Source organism: Balaenoptera borealis (assembly GCF_965194805.1).
Source record: "Balaenoptera borealis genome assembly, chromosome: 19".
Taxonomy (NCBI): Eukaryota; Metazoa; Chordata; class Mammalia; order Artiodactyla; family Balaenopteridae; genus Balaenoptera; species Balaenoptera borealis.
In genome coordinates, this window is record NC_138878.1 from 17,100,547 (window position 1) to 17,123,207 (window position 22,661).

A 22,661-nucleotide genomic window follows, 5' to 3' on the forward strand; every position below is an offset into this window, starting at 1 on the left:
ATACTGCTGAGTCCACTTATATGAGGTACCTAGAATACTCAAATTAATAGACATAGAAAGTAGAATAGAAGTTACCAGGGGCTGGAGAGAGAGGGGAATGGGTAGTTATTGTTTAATGGGTACAGAGTTTCCATTTGGGATGATGAAAAAGTTCTGGAGACGGACTATGGTGATGGTTGCACAACAATTTGAACGTACTTAACGTCACCGAATTGTTTAAAATGGTTAAAATGGTCAAATTTTATGTTATGCATATTTTACCTCAATAAAAAAAAAAGTAGAAGTCTGATGTGGGAGTGTAAAATGGGATAGTCATTTTGGAAAACTGTTGGGCAGTATTTGCTGAAGCTAAATATACACGTTCCCCAAGACCCAGCAATTTTACTTTGAGGTATAGACCCAACAAAGATACATCCACTAAAAGACAAGTATTATAATATTCACAGCAGCACTGTCTATAATAGCTAAAGACTGGAAATAGCCCAAATGTCCACCAAGGTAGAATGAATAGAAATATGGTGGAATATTCATATAATGAAATGAGTCAACCACAAGGACATACAACAACATGAATGAATCTTACAAACACGGTTGAGTGACAGAAGCCAGATACAAGAGAGGACACGTGTATGATTCCATTAACATGAAGTTCAAAAGCAGGTAAAACTAACTTGGGTGAAAGAACTTAAGACACTGGCCATCTTTTGGGGAGAGGGTTAGTGCATGGAGGGTAGGAAGATGGAGGGCTTAAAAGCATACAGAGCTGCCTTCAGCTCCCCAGAGCCCCAGAGCTCACACACAGAGGCAGGTTCCTTCGTGGGAAGGCTGGAGTGTGCCCCTGAGAAAGAGAAGATTGCTTAGATACCAGCCCTGCCTCCTTGACGACATCCCCACTGAGGAGTCATGGGCTGTGACAACATGCTCCGCCGGTGGGAGGAGGGGAAAGAGGGATCTCGGCCTGAGTCAGTTCCAAAGGGTCCCAGGGGCAGGGAGATTCCCAGGGTGACCCTGCCCTTTACCTCCAGCACACAGCTTTGTACTCTCATCTTCTGAGGAATCTTGCTTTGCCTTTGGGCTAAAAAAGACCAGGAATGATATGCGGCAGAGTTTAAATCATCTTAATATAGGGCAAAAGTTAAATAATCTATGGAGCATTCACTCCATGGATTTTTTTATCCAGCTATGCAAAATGTAAGCAGAATGTAGAACTGCATATATGGTATATGTAACTATGCACAGGAAAAAATTTAAAAAAGACTGGAAGGAAATGAAGCTTCCCTGTGACTGGGGTTACCAGCTACTTATTATCTTTATTTTTCTGTAGGTCCAAGTTTTCTCTTAACATGAATTGTGTTCCCCCCTCAAATTCATGTGTTGAAGTCCTAATACCTCAGAATGTGATTATATTTGGAAAAAGGGCCTTTAAAGAGGTGATTGAATTAAAATGAGTTTATTAGGGTGGGCCCTAATCCAGTATGACGAGTGTCCTTATAAGAGGAGGAGGAAATTTGGACACAGACAATTACAGAGAGAAGACTATGTACAGACACATTGAGAAGACAGCCATCTACAAGCTAAGGAGAGAGGCCTCAACAGAAACCAGCCCTGCTGACACCTTGATCTTGGACTTCTAGCCTCCTGAGTTGTGAGAAAATAAATTTCTGTGTTTAAGTCCCCAGTCTGTGTTCCTTTGTTTCAGCAGCCCTAGCAAACAAGTACAGCAAGCACCAATCTCAAGAGTCGAGAGTCCTTTCCATCATGAATTACTATTATTAACAGCTAACATTTGTTTGTTTTTTTTAATCTGTATGAATTTTAAAAATAAATTTATTTATTTATGGCTGTATTGGGTCTTCGCTGCTGTGTGCAGATTTTCTCTAGTTGCGGCGAGCGGGGACTACTCTTCGTTGCGGTGCGCGGGCTTCTCATTGCGGTGGCTTCTCTTGCTGTGGAGCATGGACTCTAGGCGCGCGGGCTTCAGTAGTTGTGGCACACAGGCTCAGTAGTTGTGGCTCGCGGGCTCTAGAGCGCAGGCTCAGTAGTTGTGGTGCACGGGCCTAGTTGCTCCACAGCATGTGGGATCTTCCCGGACCAGGGCTCGAACCCGTGTCCCCTGCCTTGGCAGGCGGATTCTTAACCACTGCGCCACCAGGGAAGCCCTAACGTTTGTATACTTTCTCATTTAATCTTCACCAAGCACCCAATAAAGTAGATTTTAACGCCCATTTTCTAAATTGGGAAAATGAGAGGTTAAATGAATTCACTGAAGTTACATAGCTAGGAAATGGAAGGGCCAGAAGTGGTACCTAGACCTGTCTAGATTGAGTCGTTTATATAATATGGTTATATTATCTTTCTGACACACCTGAGAGTTTGTTTTCTTATCTCCTCCCTAACCCCCACTACCTGTGGTCCTTCTCCATCTATTGAAATAGCAAAGATTGATTTTTAGATGCTCAGTGAGGCAGTGTGATATTTGGAGAAAAGTACTAGACTCGGGGATAATAACAGTAACTCTCTTACAGGTAGTTGTGAGGATTAAATGAGAATACATGTAAAGAACTGACAAATAGGATGCATTATGGCCAGGTCTGCTGTTAATACTATTAATAGCGATGGAGACCCCATTCTCGTGCAGGCACTGACCTTAACTTGATGGGTGATCCTGGGAAAGGCACTTGAATTCTGTGGGCCCCAGAATCAACTGTTTGCTGACGTTTTTGTTTTGTTTTGTTTTGTTTTTTGGCCATGCCGCATGGTTTGCGGGATCTTAGTTCCCCGACCAGGGATCGAACCCGCGCCCTTGGTAGTGAAAGTGCAGAGTCCTAACCACTGGACCTCCAGGGAATTCCCATGTTTGCTGAAGCTTTGAGCCTAAGGCCTGTCTTCCCTTGGTTTGAAGGGAGAGAAGCATGTTATTAAAAGATGTATTCAAGAATAGTAGGGGCTTCCAAGGTGGCGCAGTGGTTGAGAATCCGCCTGCCACTGCAGGGGATACAGGTTCGAGCCCTGGTCCAGGAAGATCCCACTCGCCGCGGAGCAACTAAGCCCGTGTGTCACAACCACACAGTCTGCGCTCTAGAGCCCACGAGCCACAACTACTGAAGCCCACGTGCCACAGCTACTGAAGCCTGTGCACCTAGAGCCCGCGCTCCGCACCAAGAGAAGCCACAGCAATGAGAAGCCCGCACAACGCAACGAAGAGTAGCCCCTGCTCGCCACAACTAAAGAAAGCCTGCACCCAGCAACCAAGAACCAACGCAGCCAAAAATAAATAAATTAATTAGTTAAAAAAATAATAATGGGACCAAAAACACTTTCTCCTTGATGTAAAAAGAAGACGAAAAGCTTAAAAGGGAATACCTAAACTCACTAGGTGATTCAGCATTGCTTAAAGCTGTGTTAAGGACACATGCAAAGGTCCCTCAAAACTCTGTTAGTTGGAACCATCAGCATGTTGATGCAGAACTTGAATTAACTTATTAGGAATTTAGGTTTTCTCATTTGGAAGATGAAAATTAGACTTCACAGAGTCATCTTGAATATCAAATAAGATAAAACCACAAAACCACAAATTTGTAAACCCCAGAACTTTATACGGACTCATACCACATGAGGAAATGGGGGTTCAGAGGTGACATGGCTTGCCCAACATCATACAGCTAGTGAGTGGAATTAGAATTAGAACTCGGGGTGGTCATATTCTAAAGTCAGGTTCTTCAACGCAGCATCCATCAAGAACTAGTAGAGGGGCTTCCCTGGTGGCGCAGTGGTTGAGAATCTGCCTGCTAATGCAGGGGACACGGGTCCGAGCCCTGGTCTGGGAAGATCCCACATGCCGCGGAGCAACTAGGCCCGTGAGCCACAACTACTGAGCCTGCGCGTCTGGAGCCTGTGCTCCGCAACAAGAGAGGCCGCGATAGTGAGAGGCCCGTGCACGGCGATGAAGAGTGGCCCCTGCTTGCCACAACTAGAGAAAGCCCTCGCACAGAAACGAAGACCCAACACAGCCAAAAATAAATAAATAAAATTAATTAAAAAAAAAAAAAAAAAGAACTAGTAGAGTGTTTCCTAAGTGCCCAACATTCTTCTAAATACTAGGGATGCATCAGGGAAAAAAATGTGTATCTTCAAGTACCTTTAAGTTCTTATAGGATACTGCCTCCTGTCCAAAATCACCTTTCCACAGCTATCTACCAAACTAATCAGTAATGCATTGATTGTAATAGCAAAAGTCCAGACAACCTAAATGTCCATCAATGACAGATTAACTTTGTGTAATGATAACATCTATACGAGAACACTATGCAGCCATAAAAAGCTGTAAAAGATAAGGAAGCCCCTATGTATTGACATGGAAAGATCTCTAAGACATATTGTTAATTTAAAAAAAAAAAAAGATATGGGGACTTCCCTGGTGGTCCAGCAGTTAAGGCTCTGTGCTCCCAATGCAGGGCGCCTGGGTTTGATCCCTGGTCAAGGAACTAGATCCCACATGCCGCAACGAAGATCTCCAACGCGGCAACAAAGATCCCATGTGCTGCAACTAAAGACCCGGTGCAGCTAAATTAATTAATTAATTAATTAATTTTTAAAAAAGATATGGAGCAATGTAGTCTATGATAACATTTGTATTTTAAAATAAATACTTCTGGAAGGTGACCCAAAAAACTGGGCTTATGGGTGGAGAAGCTAGTAGCTAAGGAACAGGAAAGATACTTTTTACTGTGTACCCTTCTGAATTTTGACCCACGTAAATGCATTAGCTATTCAAACACTGGTAAAAAATAAAAATTAACTGTCACTTTTCCCATTCTTAAAACAGCCCTCTTCCTAAGGGAAGGTCTTCAGCTAGCAGAGGGGCTGGCCAGGTAAGCCTGTCAGGTTTTTCACTTAATGAGTGCCTCTCAATGAACTCTCCAATCCTCTCCCACCAAGTTACCCAGCAGGGGGCTAATGCCTTAATCCCCCAAACTCTAAAAGCTGCCAGAAACCCAGAAACCGTCTTCCTGCTGTCCACAAAATCTGCCCACCAGGAATGTACGGTACACTTCACTACCCTGTTTGCTGGCACATTTCCATTGTTTTATGGGTCCAAACATTTGTAGCACAGTATCTGGGCTGTCCATCTATTCTTAGAGGGGACAGTGCCAACAATCAAGGAGAAGTCAGTAGTCAGGTACTTCAATTGTACGTGCCTCCCACGCAGGCTGCACATTCCAGCTGCCCCATCAGCCCTCAGCCACGTTCAGCTGGATGCAGAATACAACCAAGGGGCATGAGTCAGGCAGGCAGGAACAAGCTTCAAAGACCCACTCTGCCCGAGACACCCAGCTAAGTGTTTTCTTATCCAAGTCCTCAAAAAATAACCCACCAGGTAGATACTACTCCCCTATTCTGACAACTCAGGAAACAAGAGACTACCCTGGGGTTGAAGTGCCTCAGGAAGCAGCTTCAGAGAGGAGAGCAAAGTATACGAAGCCCCACAACTTGGAAGCAGCAGGACCAGATTTCAAATCCTAAAGGCAGAGGAAGATGAGTGATGAAGAATATGGGATTTGGAGTCCAAAAGACTTGGGTTCACATCCATGTCGTGTGAACATACATACAGAAGCTGTTTTCTCATCTGGAAAATGGGAATAATACCTACCTCATAAGATTATTGGGAGGAATAAGCGGGATAATGGTCACACAGCACTGAGCACTGTGTCTGGCCCAGAGTAAGCCCTCAATACAAGCGACTTTTAGCCTACTCACAATTAACCAGGGCTTCTGACTCCAAGTCCATGCCTCTCTCTACACCATAGAGAAACCATCTCTCAGAGTGGGCATGGGGTGAGTTACAGCCATGTGCTTTACCTAAGGGCTGATGCACGGAAGGGAAAAGGGGATACACAGCACCAAAGAACATCACAGGGAGCTGGCTCAGTCTGCATCTGGAGAGGACTGTTTCGTAGGGGGTGCTCCATGGTTTACTGGGAGAGGCAGAGGATGGAGATCTCACAGCCAATCTGACCTGCCCAGGGAAACTCGCTGAGGCACCTGTAGAAACATGAGCAGTTTTCTTTGTAAGCCATGAGTCACACAGAGGCTGGTAAACGGTAAGCCCTGGGGCAGATCATTACAACTTCCTCCCAGATGCTTCTTGGCTCTACTGGCTTGTATCACTGGTTTCAAAATGAAGTTGATCCGAAACCAGGTCTCATCATTACTCACCCCCCTTCTACCGTACCTTCTCACAGCTAGTGAAGGAAGCTGATTCCCGTTCCTGACTGCAGCCTAGCTCCACAAGGCCACAAATCTTGGCCAAGTCATGGAGGCATGAATGGGCTCATGTCAAACTCTTTCTGGGACAAGTTGGTGAGCACTGACGAGCACATGGGGCAATAGTTCAGATCTTAAGGCTGAAAAACAGAGACGTAAACATAGCTCTTACTTCCACACCCACCTAAGACCTTAAAGTCATTTGACAGCTTTAAACTCAGTTTCTTCCACAGAGGTTCTGAACCATAAAGTCGATGAACCTGATGAAGATGTAGGTATTTGTACCAATATAAACTGATAGGTTTCAGCACTGAGTCTGAACATACAATTCCTACAATACTGTTGGGGAAGGGAGTTAGTAACCTGAGACAGCTTCTAGAGATTTTTTTTTTTTTTTATATCAGAGCTCTGTGTATCTGCACTAGATAGAAACATCCAATGGAACCAGGAGTCCCTGGCCTGTGCTCAGAGCTCCTCTCTAAAGACCATCCTGCCAAGCCTGGCCTCAGATCTTGAGCTGGCGCCACTATAAAACTTGGGCAAGAAGGGTTGAGTCCCTGGAGTACTAGAGCTGTTGAAAGAAGAAAGCTTTTTAAATAGACTTTTAAGAATTAATGGATATTAGGCTGGGAACTCATCCCAGGCCTGCTTTTAGGTTGGAATTGCCTAGACACTTCCAACTCTCAAGGAAACACCCATGAAGGTCAGAAGCTTGTCTTCTCAGCCATGACATAGAGGTGCTATGTAGTCCCAATGTCCAACCTTACTGGATGTTCTGGCAAAATAAAACCACCATCTCTCAGGGGTAAATGTCCTTCAAGTGATCAACACTTGATCACTTGACAGTTTTCCTATTGATCTTTGGGCATTTTAATGAGAAGGGAAGAGTAATATCAGTTTGAAAGTGTTGTGGCCAAACGGCATCTTGTTGGGGAATGAGGGAGACACTGTCAAAGGTGTTTCCATTCTAGCTTGGTCTAGAGACACACCTAGCTTATAAAGTAAACAAACCTGTCCTTGTAGCTATCACTACTTTCTGTTAAGGGAGTGGGATAAGAAGGTGCAAGGGGAAAGTATGTGGCATTGCCTTGAAAGAAGATTCTGGCATTTTCCTGAGTAAAACTACCCGTAGAAAAAAGTTCACTTACTAAGAAACACAAATTAAAAGGACAAGTGTTGTGAAATACTTAGGGAATGGATGCTGCTATATATTGTAAGGGGGTGGGGGAAACGTAGATCGACACAAACTTTTGGGCAATTAAGGCTTAAACAAGTCCTTCGACCCAAGAATTGTGCCAGGAAGTCATCCAAGATGTGACAAAACCATACCTGCACAGATGTTCATGACTGTTGCTTAGTGTTTAAAAAAAAAGTCTCAACAACTTAACTTTCAACAGAATACTTAATTACGTGTGCTACAGTCACTCAAATGTCTCACCTACAGCCTTAAATACTGTTAAAAAAAGTATCAAGGAAAAACAGTGCTCTGCTCAGGGGGAAAAAGTCACAAAACAGCCATTTATTTATTTATTTATATTGGAGTAAAATTGTTTTACAATGTTGTGTTAGTTTCTGCTGTACAATGAAGTGAATCGGCTATATGTATACCTATATCCCCTCCCTCTTGGACCTCCCTCCCCACCCTTTCCCCCCATCTAGGTCATCACAGAACACCGAGCTGATCTCCCTGTGCTATACAGCAGGTTCCCACTAGCTATCTATTTTACACATGGTAGTCTATTTATGTCAAACGTAATCTCCCACTTCGTCCCACCCTCCCCTTCCCCCCCTGTGTCCACATGTCCATTCTCTACGTCTATGTCTCTAGTCCTGCCCTACAAATACGTTCATCTGTACCATTTTTCTAGATTCCACATATATGCGTTAATATACAATATTTACAAAATAGCCACTTATAGTTTATAGCCTGAGCCTGACAATCATAAAATATTAATATCTTTATACTCGTTAGAAGAAGGGGGGGTGGTGGAGCCTTGGCACCAGGAAGGCAGACTAGCTCTCCCCAGAACCAATGACTTTCCAGGCCAAAGAAGCCCAAGAGGGACTTCCCTGGTGGTGCAGTGGTTAAGAGTCCGCCTGCCAGTGCAGGGGACGTAGGTTCGATCCCTGGTATGGGAAGATCCCACGTGCCGCAGAGCAACTAAGCCCACGCGCCACAACTACTGAGCCTGCGCTCTAGAGCCCGCATGCCACAACTACTGAGCCCATGAGCCACAACTACTGAAGCCCGCATGCCTGGAGCCCGTGCTCCGCAACAAGAGAAGCCACCGCAATGAGAAGCCTGCGCACCGCAACGAAGAGTAGCCCCCACTTGCTGCAACTAGGGAAAGCCTGCGCGCAGCAACGAAGACCCAACACAACCAAAAATAAATAAATAAATAAGTTTATTAAAAAAAAAAAAGAAGTCCAAGGTGGTGGAGGGTGAGCAGAATCTGATCTGAGGAGACTAGTGGGCAGCGGCTGCAAGGCATGCGAGTGGGGGGGCGGAGGGGGGACATGGGGAGCCCACGAGGCATGCTAGGACCCCAAGGGGCTATCCCGTGGCATGCCGGGAGATAAAGCACCCCACGTGTCCTGCCACAGCCGTTTGTCGCCCTCAGAGGAGCCAGACTGATTCCCTAAAGCAGAGAGCAGTGCAAGTGGACCTGCCTCCCTGGGTGTTCGTGATGATTCGTCACCACAAGATCACCACCTTGGGGGATGCTAGGAAGTCAAGCACGGTGCTGGAGCTGAAGCGCTTGGTGAAAGGCATTCTTAAGTGGCCACCGGCGGCGCAAGGAGTAGCTTTACACAGATGACAGCTCCTGGACAACAGCATGACCCTGGGGGAGTGTGGCTACGCCTGGCAGACGCCTCCATCTATACACCATTCACCCTGGACCTGGATCTTCCTGCAGATGGCGCCGATGGGGCATTTGAGGCCCTCAGCCTGTAGCCCTTCTCTGATCCACTGAAGTAGAATATGAAGCTGGATTGTCAGGAATGCCAGGCAGGAGGGCGAGCTGTGGGGCAATGAAGCAATGGGACTCGGGCCCTCTCCTTCAGATCAGATATCTTCAAGGAAGACTTGATTACGGAAATGGACCTGGAAGATCTATTAAAAATGTTCATTTGAAATGACTAAAGTCCTTTATGGGTGGTGGACCTCCATTCGGCTTATCTTCCAGTTTTTCCATAGTAAACATGTATTTGATTTGCAATCAGAATGAGACGTTGTGATTTTTCCCCCCTCTGACTAGTATATGGCAACCCCATGTTGTTAAGGAGAAAGCAATTCTTTCTAGGGGAGTTTTGCCTCTCTGCAGAAAGCTCTTTGGAAAGATCTCCATTACTCAGGTTCTTCCTCACGCTTGGGAGCTGGGTCCTCCCTTATAATCCCCAGAGAGAAACCCAAGCTGAGCTATACTTGACAGCACTCTGGGAGTTCCAAACATGGCTGACTCAAAGCTCAGTGTTAGGTGCTGTCAATGATTCCCACCCTCAAGAATGAGAGCAGAGATCCCAGCGATCAACCTGGGACCTCTGGGATACCAATTAAGGGTCTGGTGGGTTAAACTGCTGCCCATTGGCCCGGCAGCTTTGGGCAAGTCGCTTCATATTTAAGCTGTTAACAGTAAGCACTCAACAAATATAAGCCCTTGGTAATTTCCAGTATCTAAAAATGGGAACACACACACACACACACACACACACACACACACACACACACACCCAGGCTCTTGTTAGGGCCAAATAAGATGTATTGCGCTTTTTAAAGCACAATTAAGTATTCAAAACAACCAGGGATGGTAATTTAAAAAGCAAAACAAAAGAACAAGAAGGTAAAGGTCATTCAGAATCCTGAGGTAAGCAGAAAATTAAGGAAAAAAAAAAAAAAAGGATCAACTTCCATTGAGACAAGCATTGGAAGTTAAATTCAAAATGCCATGCTTTCAGGAATTCCCTGGCAGTCCAGTGGTTAGGACTTGGCACTTTCACTGCCAAGGCCCAGGTTCAACCCCTGGTCAGGGAACTAAGATCCCTGCAACCTGTGGGGCCAAAGAGGGGGTGGAATGCCATGCTTTCATTCACATTTCACTAGTTTGTTCCTTCTTTCAGATCCTCTCTAAAAGAGATATATTCACCTCTTCACAGTGACCTTCATGATATCACAGAGCAACAGTTCCCAAATCCAACTGATAAAATCACCTGGAGAACTTTAAAAAAAACCCAGATTCCCTGCTTCCAGCCCACCCATCACTTCTACTGAGTCAGTTTCTGGAGGTGGATTTAGGGAAGACAGTTTATCATTTGTTTGTTTGTTTGTTTTTTAATAAATTTATTTATTTATTTGTTTTTTGGCTGCGTTGGGTCTTCATTGCTGTGCGCGGGTTTTCTCGAGTTGCGGCGAGCGGGGGCTACTCTTCGTTGCGCTGTGCGGACTTCTCATTGTCGTGGCTTCTCTTGCTGCAGAGCAGGGGCTCTAGGCGCGCGGGCTTCAGTAGTTGTGGCTCACGGGCTCTAGAGCGCAGGCTCGGTAGTTGTGGCGCACAGGCTTAGTTGCTCTGCGGTATGTGGGATCTTCCCGGACCAGGGCTCGAACCTGTGTCCCCTGCGTTGGCAGGCGGATTCTTAACCACTGCGCCACCAGGGAAGCCCAGTTTATTGGTTTTTTAAAGTTCCTGGTTCTCACCTTTATTTCTTGTAAGCAGGTAAACTGGTATGGATTTTTGAGGGCACTTCAGAATATGTATTAAAATTTCAAATGTCCAGATTCTTCCTCTGACCACCATATATATCTGTCTTTTCAATATCTCCCCCTGGATGCTTTAAAGGCATAATCCATAATCTTAAAATCATGTCAAAAGCAAATTCATGATCTTCTTTACTCTTGCCCTAAATATGGTCCTTTTCCAGTGTATCTCCCAGGGAATAGTACATCAATGCACTCAGCTACACAAATCCAAAATCTGGGCCTCAGAAGCAGCCCAGAGGCTGTGTCTAGAGTACCCGGACTCAAATTTTGGTTCCAGCGACAGACTTTGGGCAAGTATGTTTCCATACCTAGAAGATGGGAATGATGCTAGTAATACCTGCCTCAGTTAAATGAGTTAATATTTAGCACAGTGCCTAGTGTACTGTTATCTAGCATCCTATTCCTTGACCATTTCTCCCTCAGACTCCCCTTCACAGTCAATCACCAAGACTCATGCCTCTCCATCTCTACCTCCCCAACCTTAGTACTTACTACATCATTTTTAGCCTAAATGAGTACAAAATTCTCCATTTTAAAAAAAGGATCTTTTAAAAACGCAACAGATACATTTGAGAAAATAAGATCACTTCCTTGTTTGAAACTCATCAATGATGTGCCATTGTTCTCAGGATAAAACCCAAAATCTATAATGTGCCCAATCCTTATCTCCATTGTCTAGCCACAATGGTCCTCTTCTTAAGTGCATCATAACCCCTTACCACAGGGCCTTTGCACACGCTGCTTCTTCTGCCTAGAACAGTGTCTCCCTACATTCCCATTCCAATTCTAATTGCCTATCTCCCTTACTAGTCTCTATAATGCCCAAAGGCAGAGACTGTGTTAGAATCTGCTTATCACTATATCCCAACACCTAGCACTGTGCCTGATACAAAGTAGGCATTCAATAATTGTTGAATGAACTATAAAAGTCCTTTGACCCAGCAATTTTTCTTCTAGGAATGCAGTCTAAAGATGTAAGTATACAAACTAGTCTAGCTGTAACACCACTGCTATTATCACTACCACTAACACCTGACATTTATTTATTTACTACATGCTTTTTCATACCCTAACTCATTTAATCCTCACTCCAGCCTATGAGATCCCCATTATTACCCCTATTTTACAGATGAGGAAACTGAAGCATAGAGGTTAAGCAAATTTACCCAACCCTTACAGCTAGTAAGTAGACAAACAGATTTAACCCAGGCACAGTGGCTCTGGAACTCCAGCTCAGACACTCTATACATTATAATACAGTTATATTTTATGCAAACTTCAATTGTCAAAATTTGAAATGGTGCTGTAAATATTAAAGTCTCATTCTGTATGGAGTTTGAAGAAATGCAAATCTCCCAAATTAAGAAAAAGTGTAAAAAGTCACATTATTTCAATACAAGAGAGACTAGGGCTTCCCTGGTGGTGCAGTGGTTAAGAATCCACCTGCCAATGCAGAGGACACGGGTTCGAGTCCTGGTCCAGGAAGATCCTACATGCCACAGAGCACCTAAGCCTGTGCACCACAACTTCTGAAGCCCAAGTACCTAGAGCCCGTGCTTCACAACGAGAAGCCATGGCAATGAGAGGCCCACACACCGCAACGAAGAGTAGCCCCCGCTCGCCGCAACTAGAGATAGCCTGCGTGCAGCAACAAAGACCCAACACAGCCAAAAATAAATAATAATAAACAAAATAAATATTTAAAAAATCTTAAAAAAAATACAAGGGAGACCAGTGAGTTGTAAGCATCCAATTCCCTTATTCCACACACATATACTTCACATATGTTCATAAGAGGACATAAGTCTTGAATCATAGGAGTTATGAAGTATTTGAGGTTTTCAAGGATAAATCTTTTACATCGATGCAACCACCCTGTGCAAGACTGTTTATTGCAGCAATATTTGGGTTTAAGAAAAAACCCATAAGCCCCTCTTGGAAACTAAGATCAGAAATGAGTATTCTCCTTAAGAATGGAAATCAACTTTTATTCATCAAAATGCTTGCTAACTAGATTTTGAAAACTAAAGAGAAACTTGAGAAAAAATGCATTTTCGCTTTGACTGAATGGCACACTCTCAAGCTTTCAACACCCAAGGAAAATAATGCAAGTGCTAATACATTTGATAGTGCACTTCTGAGTTATGCAATTTAAATTAAAAAAATTTTTGATTTCAAATACTTTTGAAACATTCAGATAACTAAACCTTAAAACAATGGATAGTGTGAAAACTAATGATTTTTAAATGGTACAGTAACCTTATTAAGCTTACCTCAAAGCCTGTCTTGAAGGTATTGTTCAAACATAAAAAATTAATTTAACTGAATGGGGTTAAGAGGAACAATTCATTCAATCATCTTTCTACAGCAGTCTTTCCTAATAAGGTGATTCCTGACAGATTTCTAAAAATTCAAACACTTCACAATTTTTACGTTAACTCCTCCCCACTTCCACATCTGTAAAAGATAAAAATAGGGGGTTAGCTAATAAATCATGGTATATCTACCATGTAGAAGACTATGGAGCTGTTAAAAGCAAGATAGATGTGTACTTACCAGTCTGGAAAGATGCCTGTGATTCAGTAAGTTAAAAAAAGTAAGTTGTACGATAACGTTTGTTAAGTATGACATAGTCCAATCCTTGTTTTAATAATTCCTGTGTGCATACATAAGTTCTTTGTCAAGAAAAAGGTCTACAACAGATGTAGAGAACACACGTATGGACACCAAGTGGGGAAAGTGGTGGTGGGGTGGTGGGGCGGTGGTGGTGGTGGGATGAATTGGGAGATTGGGATTGACATGTATACACTGATGTGTATAAAATGGATAACTAATAAGAACCTGCTGTACAAAAAAATAAATAACATTAAATTCAAAAATTAAAAAAAAAAGAAAAAGGTCTACAAGAATTCACACTAAACTATTAACTGTGCTTACCCTACCGGAGCAGAACCGAGGAAGAGAGAACTTTCACGTGTTTATTTCTGATTTGCTTCTGTTGAGACGCAATGGAGTTCAATGGTTAAGGCTCAGGCAGCTTAGATTTGAATCCAAGCTCTGCTATTTATTATTTGCATGATCTTGGGCAAGTTACTTAACCTCTCTGGCCTCAGATTCCTCATCCATAAAATGGGGATAGTAATAGTACCTACTTCAAGGGATGTTATGGTGATTAAACAAGGTAATACACGTAAAATGCTAAGAGCTGTACCTGTCACATAGTACATGCTATTATTTTATTGAAAAACATTGTTTTTACAGTGACTAGATATTCACGTATTAATGTGAAATCCCAACCAACGAGCCCAACTCTACACAAATTATATAAAATAGTATATATGAAAGAGGGTGTGATAGAAATAAAAAGCTCCCTAGGCAATCCTGATAGTCAGCCAAGCTTGCAAACTACTGACTCAAAGGCAGGGGTAAACCAGTTGTAGTGTGGCTGCGTTCCAGTTGGGGAACACAGGAGAATTCTGGAAGCAGTAAAAGACCATAAAAGACAAGAAAATGGCAGGTCTTGAAGCCCTGGTGAGAAGCCCTGGCTGAAGCTGACTCCACAAGGAGAGGGAAGGGTGTGGGCCTGGCATCTTGTTCTGGCTTGTGTGTGGGGAGCCCACAAGTACCTGTCTTTTCTCTCTGCCTGAAGCTACAAGATGGGGCTCGTGAGAAGGCAGGCAGCCTTAAGCAAGACAGCCAGGTTAGTAGCTGAGCCCTCCAGCCCTGCTCTGTCTGACTAACCAGCAGTCCACCTCCTCACGTCCAAGGGCCACGGAGGCACTTCCCACACAGGGGAGTTAGAGCATCAAGGCCGAGGAGCTGGGACCAGAGTAACTTGTCTCAGGCCTAGAACCCCGTTTTCCCTTGCCTGTGCCCAGATGTACACCATCAGGCCTGTCCTCACTGCTGGCTTTGACAAGAATCTGAAGAACTTCCGAGTGAACCTGGACTTGAGGGTGGGAGAGAGTGGGGTTGCCAATGTGGGGGGAGGAATCTTCTTAGAAAAGCACACATACACACAATTAATTCCCAGGGAGCAAAGACTTCTTAAAGTTAATGTGAGGCCCTGAAGTCGGACCCCCTGGGCAAGATCAACCTACTATTAGTCTCCAACACAGGTCTGAGGCTTGGTAAGAGAGATGTAATTTCGAACTAATCTTATGTGCTCTTGAACAAGCAAAAGTGGGGTAACTGAGATTGAGGAGGAAGAAGAAAGCCTGGGGTCGTGCCTCCCCAGCCCCATCTTGCCCCTGAGATACCTCAGAGTCCTGAGGGAGAACAGCTCTCTCCTCCTTCTTGGGTTCTGTGTAGCTCAGAGAGGCTCTCATGAGGGGGAAGCAGGCACCAGCCCTCCCACCTCCTGGCGGTGTGGCCCTGGCTCCGAGCCCTCTCCTCATATGTCAGCGACAGAGCCAGAGCTACGAGCTCAAAGGTGGGGTAAAGGGAGGAAGGAAAGTGTTCATTCGGCTTTCCTTCCCAGGATAAGGCATTTTGGTTCGCTGAGCAAGCAGCAGGACCCCCATACCCCGAAGTCCATCGGGACTGTGGCAGCTGCAGCCTGGAGGGGATTTTGTCACCTTGAGGAATTTGCAGGCTACTGATGCTCTAGGTAAGCCACAACCACATGGGTGCCCAGATTTGGCTGGGTGAGGAGGAGGGGGCAGAGCGTATCAAGCTCCTCCACTCAGAGCAGGGCTGGGGGAGGTCCTCAATGCTGGGAGGAGGGGGGGGGGTGAGGAGAGGAAGAAGATGAACAGCCAGAAGCAGATTCTCTGCTGAGACTGACAGTGAGAGCACTGTCAGCTATTGCACCTGGTATCTGAACCCTCCCTGTTCCCCTACATCCTAAAAGGGAGGCTGGGGTCCTGGAAAGACGTGTCCCCTCCTCCTCCCCTCCCCCATCACTCCAGATCTTGGTGATTAACAGAGGCCAGTGGAGGGAACAGCAATTCAAAAGTCTTGGGTCAGATGTTAACTATTTCCAATCTTCCTCAGCTTGGCTGAGGCCAGAGGACTCACAACTCTGACTCCCAAATGGTTAGTACCTTTCAAGTAGGAGTCCAACCTGGTTCAAGCCCTAACTCCACAATTTACAACCTGGGTGAACTTGGATAAGTTACAAAGTTACAAGCCTAGGTTTCCTATCCAGTGAAATGGGGCCAATTCCACTCCCCTCATGGGGCTTTTAGGAGGATTAAAGGGGCTTATTACATAAAGTACATAGTGTAGTTTCTGGAACTCAGTAAGCTCTCCAGTAAATGGTATTATTAAATGTGTTTGTTTCATTTTGTTTGAAAGCCCTTCCTTGCTGCCCCTGCTGCCTGGTAATGCCAGGTTAAATGAAACCAGGGGGAATATTCAACTGCGGCTGACCACGTCATCCTTGGGTCTGGGAAAAGTCGGGAGTCGAGGAGGGATGGTGGATGTGGGCCCAGGGTCCTGGATCCAGAGGAGACTTCAGAGACAGTGGCCTGCATGAGGGCACAACTGGAACGTCAGCCACATCTCCTGCCTTTCCCAAACACCACGCTGCCTCTGTTCTGGAGTGAGGGAAGTTCCGCGCTGGACTGGACCCTGCCTACTTCCCTTCTGTTGCTCCCCACCTCACACTCCATGGTCCAGCCAAACTAAACATACTTAAGTTCCTGGACCCCATATGCTGTTCCCTTGGCAGGAACACTCCCTGCCACCTCTCATGTCCCAACCCCTTCCCCGGCCTCTGGCTTGGACATCACTTCTGCCAGGTGCCCCCCACCTCCCAGAACATGTCAGCAGTCCTTCCTATGTGACTCTATATTTTTCCTCCCACTTGATTACATGCATATATTACTTATTTTGTCCATCTCCCTCCACTAGCAGGTGAATGGCCCACAAAGCCTGGGTTTTGTGCATGTTTTGCTCACTGATGTATCCCTGGCACCTAGAACAGTACCTGACACTTGGGAGGTGCTCAATAGATATTTGCTGAATGAAGGATTCACTAGTAAAATTGCCTGGTGACTGATTTGCTTCCTCCTGTGGTCAGGGAGCTCACTGAGGTTAAGGAGCTGTGGGCCTTGCTTGCTTCTCAACTTCAAGCTCCCAGTAGGTACTCAGATGTTTGTTGGCTGAATGACCAGTCAGCTTGGCCTTGAGTCTCAGACACCTCACTACCTCTATAATGAGGGAGGAGCTGCATTCGACCACCTTGGCCATACGAGGCTGCTGCCGCCCACCCACACACCGGCCAGGATGAAAAATCTCCACCCATGAAGAAGTTCTCACCGTAGAAATTCAGGGCCCTTTCCAGATCCCCTTTCTACTTTGGGGAAAGTAACAAGCATTAGCTTAAGGACAAATAAAGGGAAGGACTTCTCCCCCCAAACAAAGGACGTGACCAAGTACCTAATAAAAAATTGCTGTCTCTTAGCACAGGGCCAGGTGGGAAGCAAGAAGCCAGAAGGGACGGGTCTGGTAAGGAGACTGTTGGGAGAGGGGGATGTGAGAGTCCAGAAGAGACTCAGCTGCTTCAAGACACAGAAAAGCTGACTTCTCAGTACTCGGCCACAGTACTGAGATCCCCAGTTAACCCAGCAATTACGCTCCCAGGGATGTACCTAACTGATCTGCCTATGCAGTTTCCCTTGCACAATGGTGTTCACGGCAGCACTAGCTGTAATAGCCAAAAAAATGGAAACTCCTCAAACGCCCATCAACAGCCGAAGTGTGGATGGTCACATGATGGAAACTACAGAATGACAATCAACCACAACTACATCCAGAACTGTGCAAGAATCTCACAATGTGCAGTGAAAGAAGCCAGATCCAAGAGGATATTCTGTATGATTCTTTTACATAAAGTTCAAATATAGGCAAATCAATCCATGGTATTTGAAGTCCAGATAGTGGTTTTCCTGGGGGAGGGTAAAGATGGGGAGGGAAGTGGCATTTGAGGTGCTGATAATGCTGTTTCTTGATATGTGTGCTAGGTACATGGGTGTTTTAAGTGTGTGATGTTCATCGAGCTGTATGTACACTTATCATCTGGACACTTTCTTCCACATATGCTATTCTTCAATAACAGTGGTTCTTTGCATGGAGATCATTCCGCCTCAGGACCGAAGCCTCCATTGATTTGGGAAGACAGGCCCTTCTGTCCCTCCTCCTCCTCCATCATCCTCCAAATGCTTTGCAGAGCTATCGTTTCCTAGAGAATCATTGCTCATGGTAAGCCATGCTTTCCTCACACAGCAGGGAGGTGAGGGCACCCTGCATGGGTAACCTAGGAACGGAGTGCCATGTGAGGAGATGAGAAGAGAGACTAGAGGTTTGAGACCTGCTCCCCAGACACCAGCTAACAGTGATGTACGTCGGGCTTTGGCAACCAACCCTACTCGGCTGCTGAGCCAGGAAGGCAGCTGGGTGGGCTGGAAGCCCCAGTTTCCAAATATTCATTCCACAGAGGCAGATTTATTGGGCACCATGGACTCCCCCTCGCCTTACTGCTGACTGCCCCAGTGACCTCACACCAAGTTTCTTACCCTCATTTTACAGCTGAGGGGGAGTTACCACCACCTGCGCGGCAAGGCTCTTATAAGCATAAAAAGTAACTAACATTAGACAGTCAGCTCCACCAGGGCAGGGTCTTAGTTTTGTTCATTGTTTTAGCCGCCATTCTAGAATAGTGCCTGATACATGCAGATGCTAAATATATGTTTACTGAAAAAATAAAATGTAAATAGAGGGCATAGCCCGGAATGGGAGCTCCAAAACAAAAGGCAATTTTTACTGAGTTGAAATAAGCAAAACCATCTTGAAGTTAACTCCTGCTCAGTCAGATTTATTACTGAACTTTGAAGTTTTCTACCAAAGCTAATGAGGGTTAGCTTTAATCTTACCCAAACGGTGACTAAGGGTGAGTTGAACCTGCGGAGGGGGCCATAATGAAGTACTGGATTTCTTTTACTGTAATTAAGCTGCTTCTCTCAACTGTTCTCCATGAAGGATGTATAGAACACTTTAGGTCACTCACTTTAATCACTGCACTAATACCACGAAAGCTCCTTCCTCCCACCTCTCCTTTGTCTTTGCTCCTAGACCACACTTGAAGGCAGACCCCAGACTGTGGGGTTGGGGTGGGGGAACATTCCTGCTCTACCTCCTTCCAGATTAACCTCTCACTCTTGGTCTAGGCAAGCCTGGCTTCACCTGACCCAAGCCCCCATCACTAGGACACTTAAAGAGACTGTATTCAAGCTGGTTTCCTCTGCAGGAATGTTTCTGGAAAACCCTAGGATGAAAAGGAATAAATGACTAAGCGCTCTTGGGGTAGGGGGTTGCTACTGGTGGGATTTGGTGCTCCAACATTCCACTTCTTCATTTCATCCACCTCCTACTTTCTGGTGGTAAAAAAAATGTCAGGGAACTTGGGAGTCAGAAACTTCCATTCAAGTCCCATCTGGTCACTGCAGAGATGACTTTGGGGAAGCCACAACCACTGAGGTTTCATCTGTAAAATGGGCAGAACTTCACAAGATTGTCATAGTTCACACAAGTACCTACTGGGACCTATTAAGCACCAGGTCCTGGGCATAAACCTAGAGGTAAAAGTCATGTCTGTGACCCTCAAGGGAGCTCACGAGTTTAGCCTAGGGAATTGAATCCATTAAGCTGTTCCTGTGTTTCTCCACCTCTAAAACCTCCAGCAGGGCTGGGCTACAGGGTTTCTGAAGTCCCAACTCTGGGATTAAGAGCTCAAGTTGTTTAAATGTACAGCACCAGCTTCAAGAGAATGGCAGGAGGATAAAGCAAGCTCAGAGTTGTGCAAATGCTTTGAAGAGGAAAGTGCACATACAAACAAGGTGTTAATTATATCAGATAATTTCTTTGAGCTCAACCTCATAGACACCTGTGAAATTCATAACCCAGGGGCGAACAACAAGGGCAACTGTTCCTTAGCTATAGGGAAACTGTTGTCTGCTTGGCCAAACTTGAGAGTTTGTATGTACCCTCAGGACAACCCTTTCAACATGGCTGGATCCAGGCTGGGGCTCCTGTGTATGGAGGATAGGGAGCTGGGGTGGAGGTAGAAAAGAGGTCAGCTGCTGAGGACTAAGGGGAGAAATACCACTATTTTTTGCCGGGGAGTCCCAATTTATTGGGACAAATTGGGCTCAGAAACTTGCTTTTATTTAAAAAGAAGGCAGCATCCCATTTCACAGGAAGACTGCTCTAAGAACTCGGCACGTTGCAGGGAGCTGCACTCAAGGTTAGCCAAGCACATTAACCCACCTTTTGTTTTATAACCTAGGTGCGCTCCTGGCATGAACCCACCATTTTCACAACCATAAACCAGACATCCAGAAAGCAGAATTTTCTCAAAAGGTTTAAAATGCCTGACGTCACCGAGAAGCACTTGCCAACCGGACTGTGAAATCGAAAACCTGATCACTGCTTCCCCCCAAGAACCTCAAGCTTAGTGAAGTGACAGTTAATCTGATATTTCTTGCTTCAGTAAGAAAGATAAGGCACAGACAACACTCAGAGCCATAGCCTGCTCTCCCAGACTGTAGTCGGAAAACTCGACAATGAGGGGGAGGGTGTACAGATTTGGCAGAAGTCTGGTTAGCAATAAAGCTTCCTCAGGGAGCCGGAATTGGATTTGGGGCCCTGCCCAAGTTAACATTTTTACAGGTTGGCTGAGTTGCAGTTTGTTAGCCAGTCAGTAATAAACCCAAGTGCAAGAATTTAAAGTTTATGAGGCATGGCCTCTTAATGCCTCTCCTCAGCTCCCTACAGCCAAGAGTTTAAGGAGCTTGGCCTAGCCTGGGTGTTAATTGTTTTGTCAATATGCAGAGTTATTTGGGGGGAAAAGAAGAAATAAAGGCTTCTACAGAACTCAAGGCCCCCTCTCCTCTTTTGGAGAAACAAAGGAGAGCCATTCTGTCCCCTAGGCAGCTCACCCGCACATTCAAGCTGTGGGAATTTGTACCTGGGGTGAGGGGTATGCTGATGGGGGCATTAGAAAAATGCTAGGTGGCACAGGTTTTTAAATTGCTTTGAAATTTTTAAACTTTAGATCCCCTACCCAGAAAAATGCATACAAGTTCTTAAACAATTTCACAGGTTAAGGACCCTCTGGAAGCCCACCCAAGGATCCTGGGATACACCTCTGTTTAAGAACTTGGGTTTGATCCGGTGGAGGAACCCGCCCTGTCCTGGATGAAGGGAAAGAGCCCCCATCAGCCGTCAGCTGCCTGGATCTCATAACACACTGGTTCTGAGCACCAAAGTAAACCCCACCCCCTCAAGTTTTTAAACCGTAGAAGAAACTGTGAGATCAAAAATGTGCTTTGATCCCCCACCCACAGCCCCTACAGCTCAAGACCTTCTGGCTCCTGGACGCCCACTCCCTCAAGGGCCCTAACATTTCAGTCCCAGTACACTGGGGGTCGGGGGGTGTCCCCAGTGCGTGATGGCCCCAGTCCAGGTGTGCCAGGCCCAGTTTTCAGGCAGGCTGCAGGGGCGCGGGCCCTCCGGGAAGGGCAGGGTTAAGAGTGCATTCCAGCTGCCGGGCAAGAAGGGGGGCGGGGGAAGGGAGCGCGAAGAAGAGAAACAGACCTGGTCTGTCAGTCGGAGACACAAAGCACGGTACACAAAGGGGGCCCGAGAGGGGCGAAAGGGGCTGCCCGGGGCACGGCTCATCCCCACACCTGTGCGGGGGTTGGGGGAGGAATGTGGAAGGCGCATTCCTCCGCTGGGGCCCCAGGGGAGAGCTTCCCACGTCCGGGCTGGGTGAGCGGCTCAGCCGCCCCGCACCCCGAAGGAGGGGGTCCAGGTCAGCCGCCGCAGAGGGGCAAGGAGGGGCTGGACGTCAGAGGGCGCTAGGCTCTCCGGCCTTTCTCTCCATACGCTCACCCCCATTCCAGCCCCGGGGATGCTTTCTGCGCGTCCCCCACACCTGAGGAGGCGCCAGGAGTCCCCCCGCCGCAGCCCGGACACCCCCAGCGCAAACCCCGCCTCGAAGTTCCGCCCGGCGGGCCCCCGTGGGGGGAGTCTTACCATTCCCCCGCGCCCGGCCCGGCTCCAGCTCCGCGCCTCGCGCCTCCAAGGTCACTTCAGCTTCCCCGAAGCCTGCCCGGCACGGCTCGGAGGCCGCGCGCGGCAGCCAGTAAACCTGCGCCTAAGGGAAGAGGGGTAAAGAGGGAGGCTGGGTCACAGGCGTGCCCGGCCCTGCATACCCATCCCGGGCAGTCCTCTCAGGCTTTCCCGTACAACACTGGCTCCAGGCAGCCCAGTCCGGCTCTCTCCCCGACGCCACCGCCGCGTGCGGACCCCGCCCGCCCTCTGAGGAACGTCCCGGCAGGGGTCAGGGCAAGGCAATGGAGTACCTGGAGTAGGAGGAAGAAGCGGAGGAGGAGGGACGCGAGAGGCCCACTAGGGAGCCCCATGGCTGGAGAGAGAGGGGTGAAAAGCTGCCGCGACGTCGGGCTAGTGCTCCGCTAAGCTCAGCGCGTCCCTTTGAGAACCGCGGCTCGCTGGAGCCAGCGGGGGGGGGGGGGGGCCAGGTGAGCGCAGGTAGGTGCTGATTGGTCCAGCGCCACAAGGTCCCGCCTCCTCGCAGGTGGGGCCGGGGCTGGCGCTCTGGAGGCACCCCGAAGCC

At 46.7% G+C, this 22,661-nt stretch overlaps 1 protein-coding gene and 1 long non-coding RNA gene across 3 annotated transcripts in view; one reads left to right on the forward strand and one right to left on the reverse strand.

Annotated features, from left to right (window-relative positions):
* LOC309617583 overlaps window positions 1-22,661 on the forward strand; it is a 150,668-nt gene that overhangs the window by 36,886 nt on the left and 91,121 nt on the right. The gene's annotated exons all lie outside the window — the stretch shown is intronic.
* Window positions 1-22,661, reverse strand: part of CDH3 (cadherin 3) — a 99,575-nt gene that overhangs the window by 22,008 nt on the left and 54,906 nt on the right. The window contains exons 1-2 of one of the 2 annotated variants that reach the window (XM_082369817.1): window positions 22,390-22,547; window positions 22,061-22,181 (exon numbers count right to left, since the gene is read on the reverse strand). In XM_082369817.1, coding sequence (XP_082225943.1) covers window positions 22,061-22,181; window positions 22,390-22,449 — 181 coding nt within the window. In that variant the 5' untranslated portion in view covers window positions 22,450-22,547. Of the gene's footprint in view, window positions 1-22,060; window positions 22,182-22,389; window positions 22,548-22,661 lie in introns of those variants that run through there. The other variant, XM_082369818.1, reaches the window with a different exon arrangement.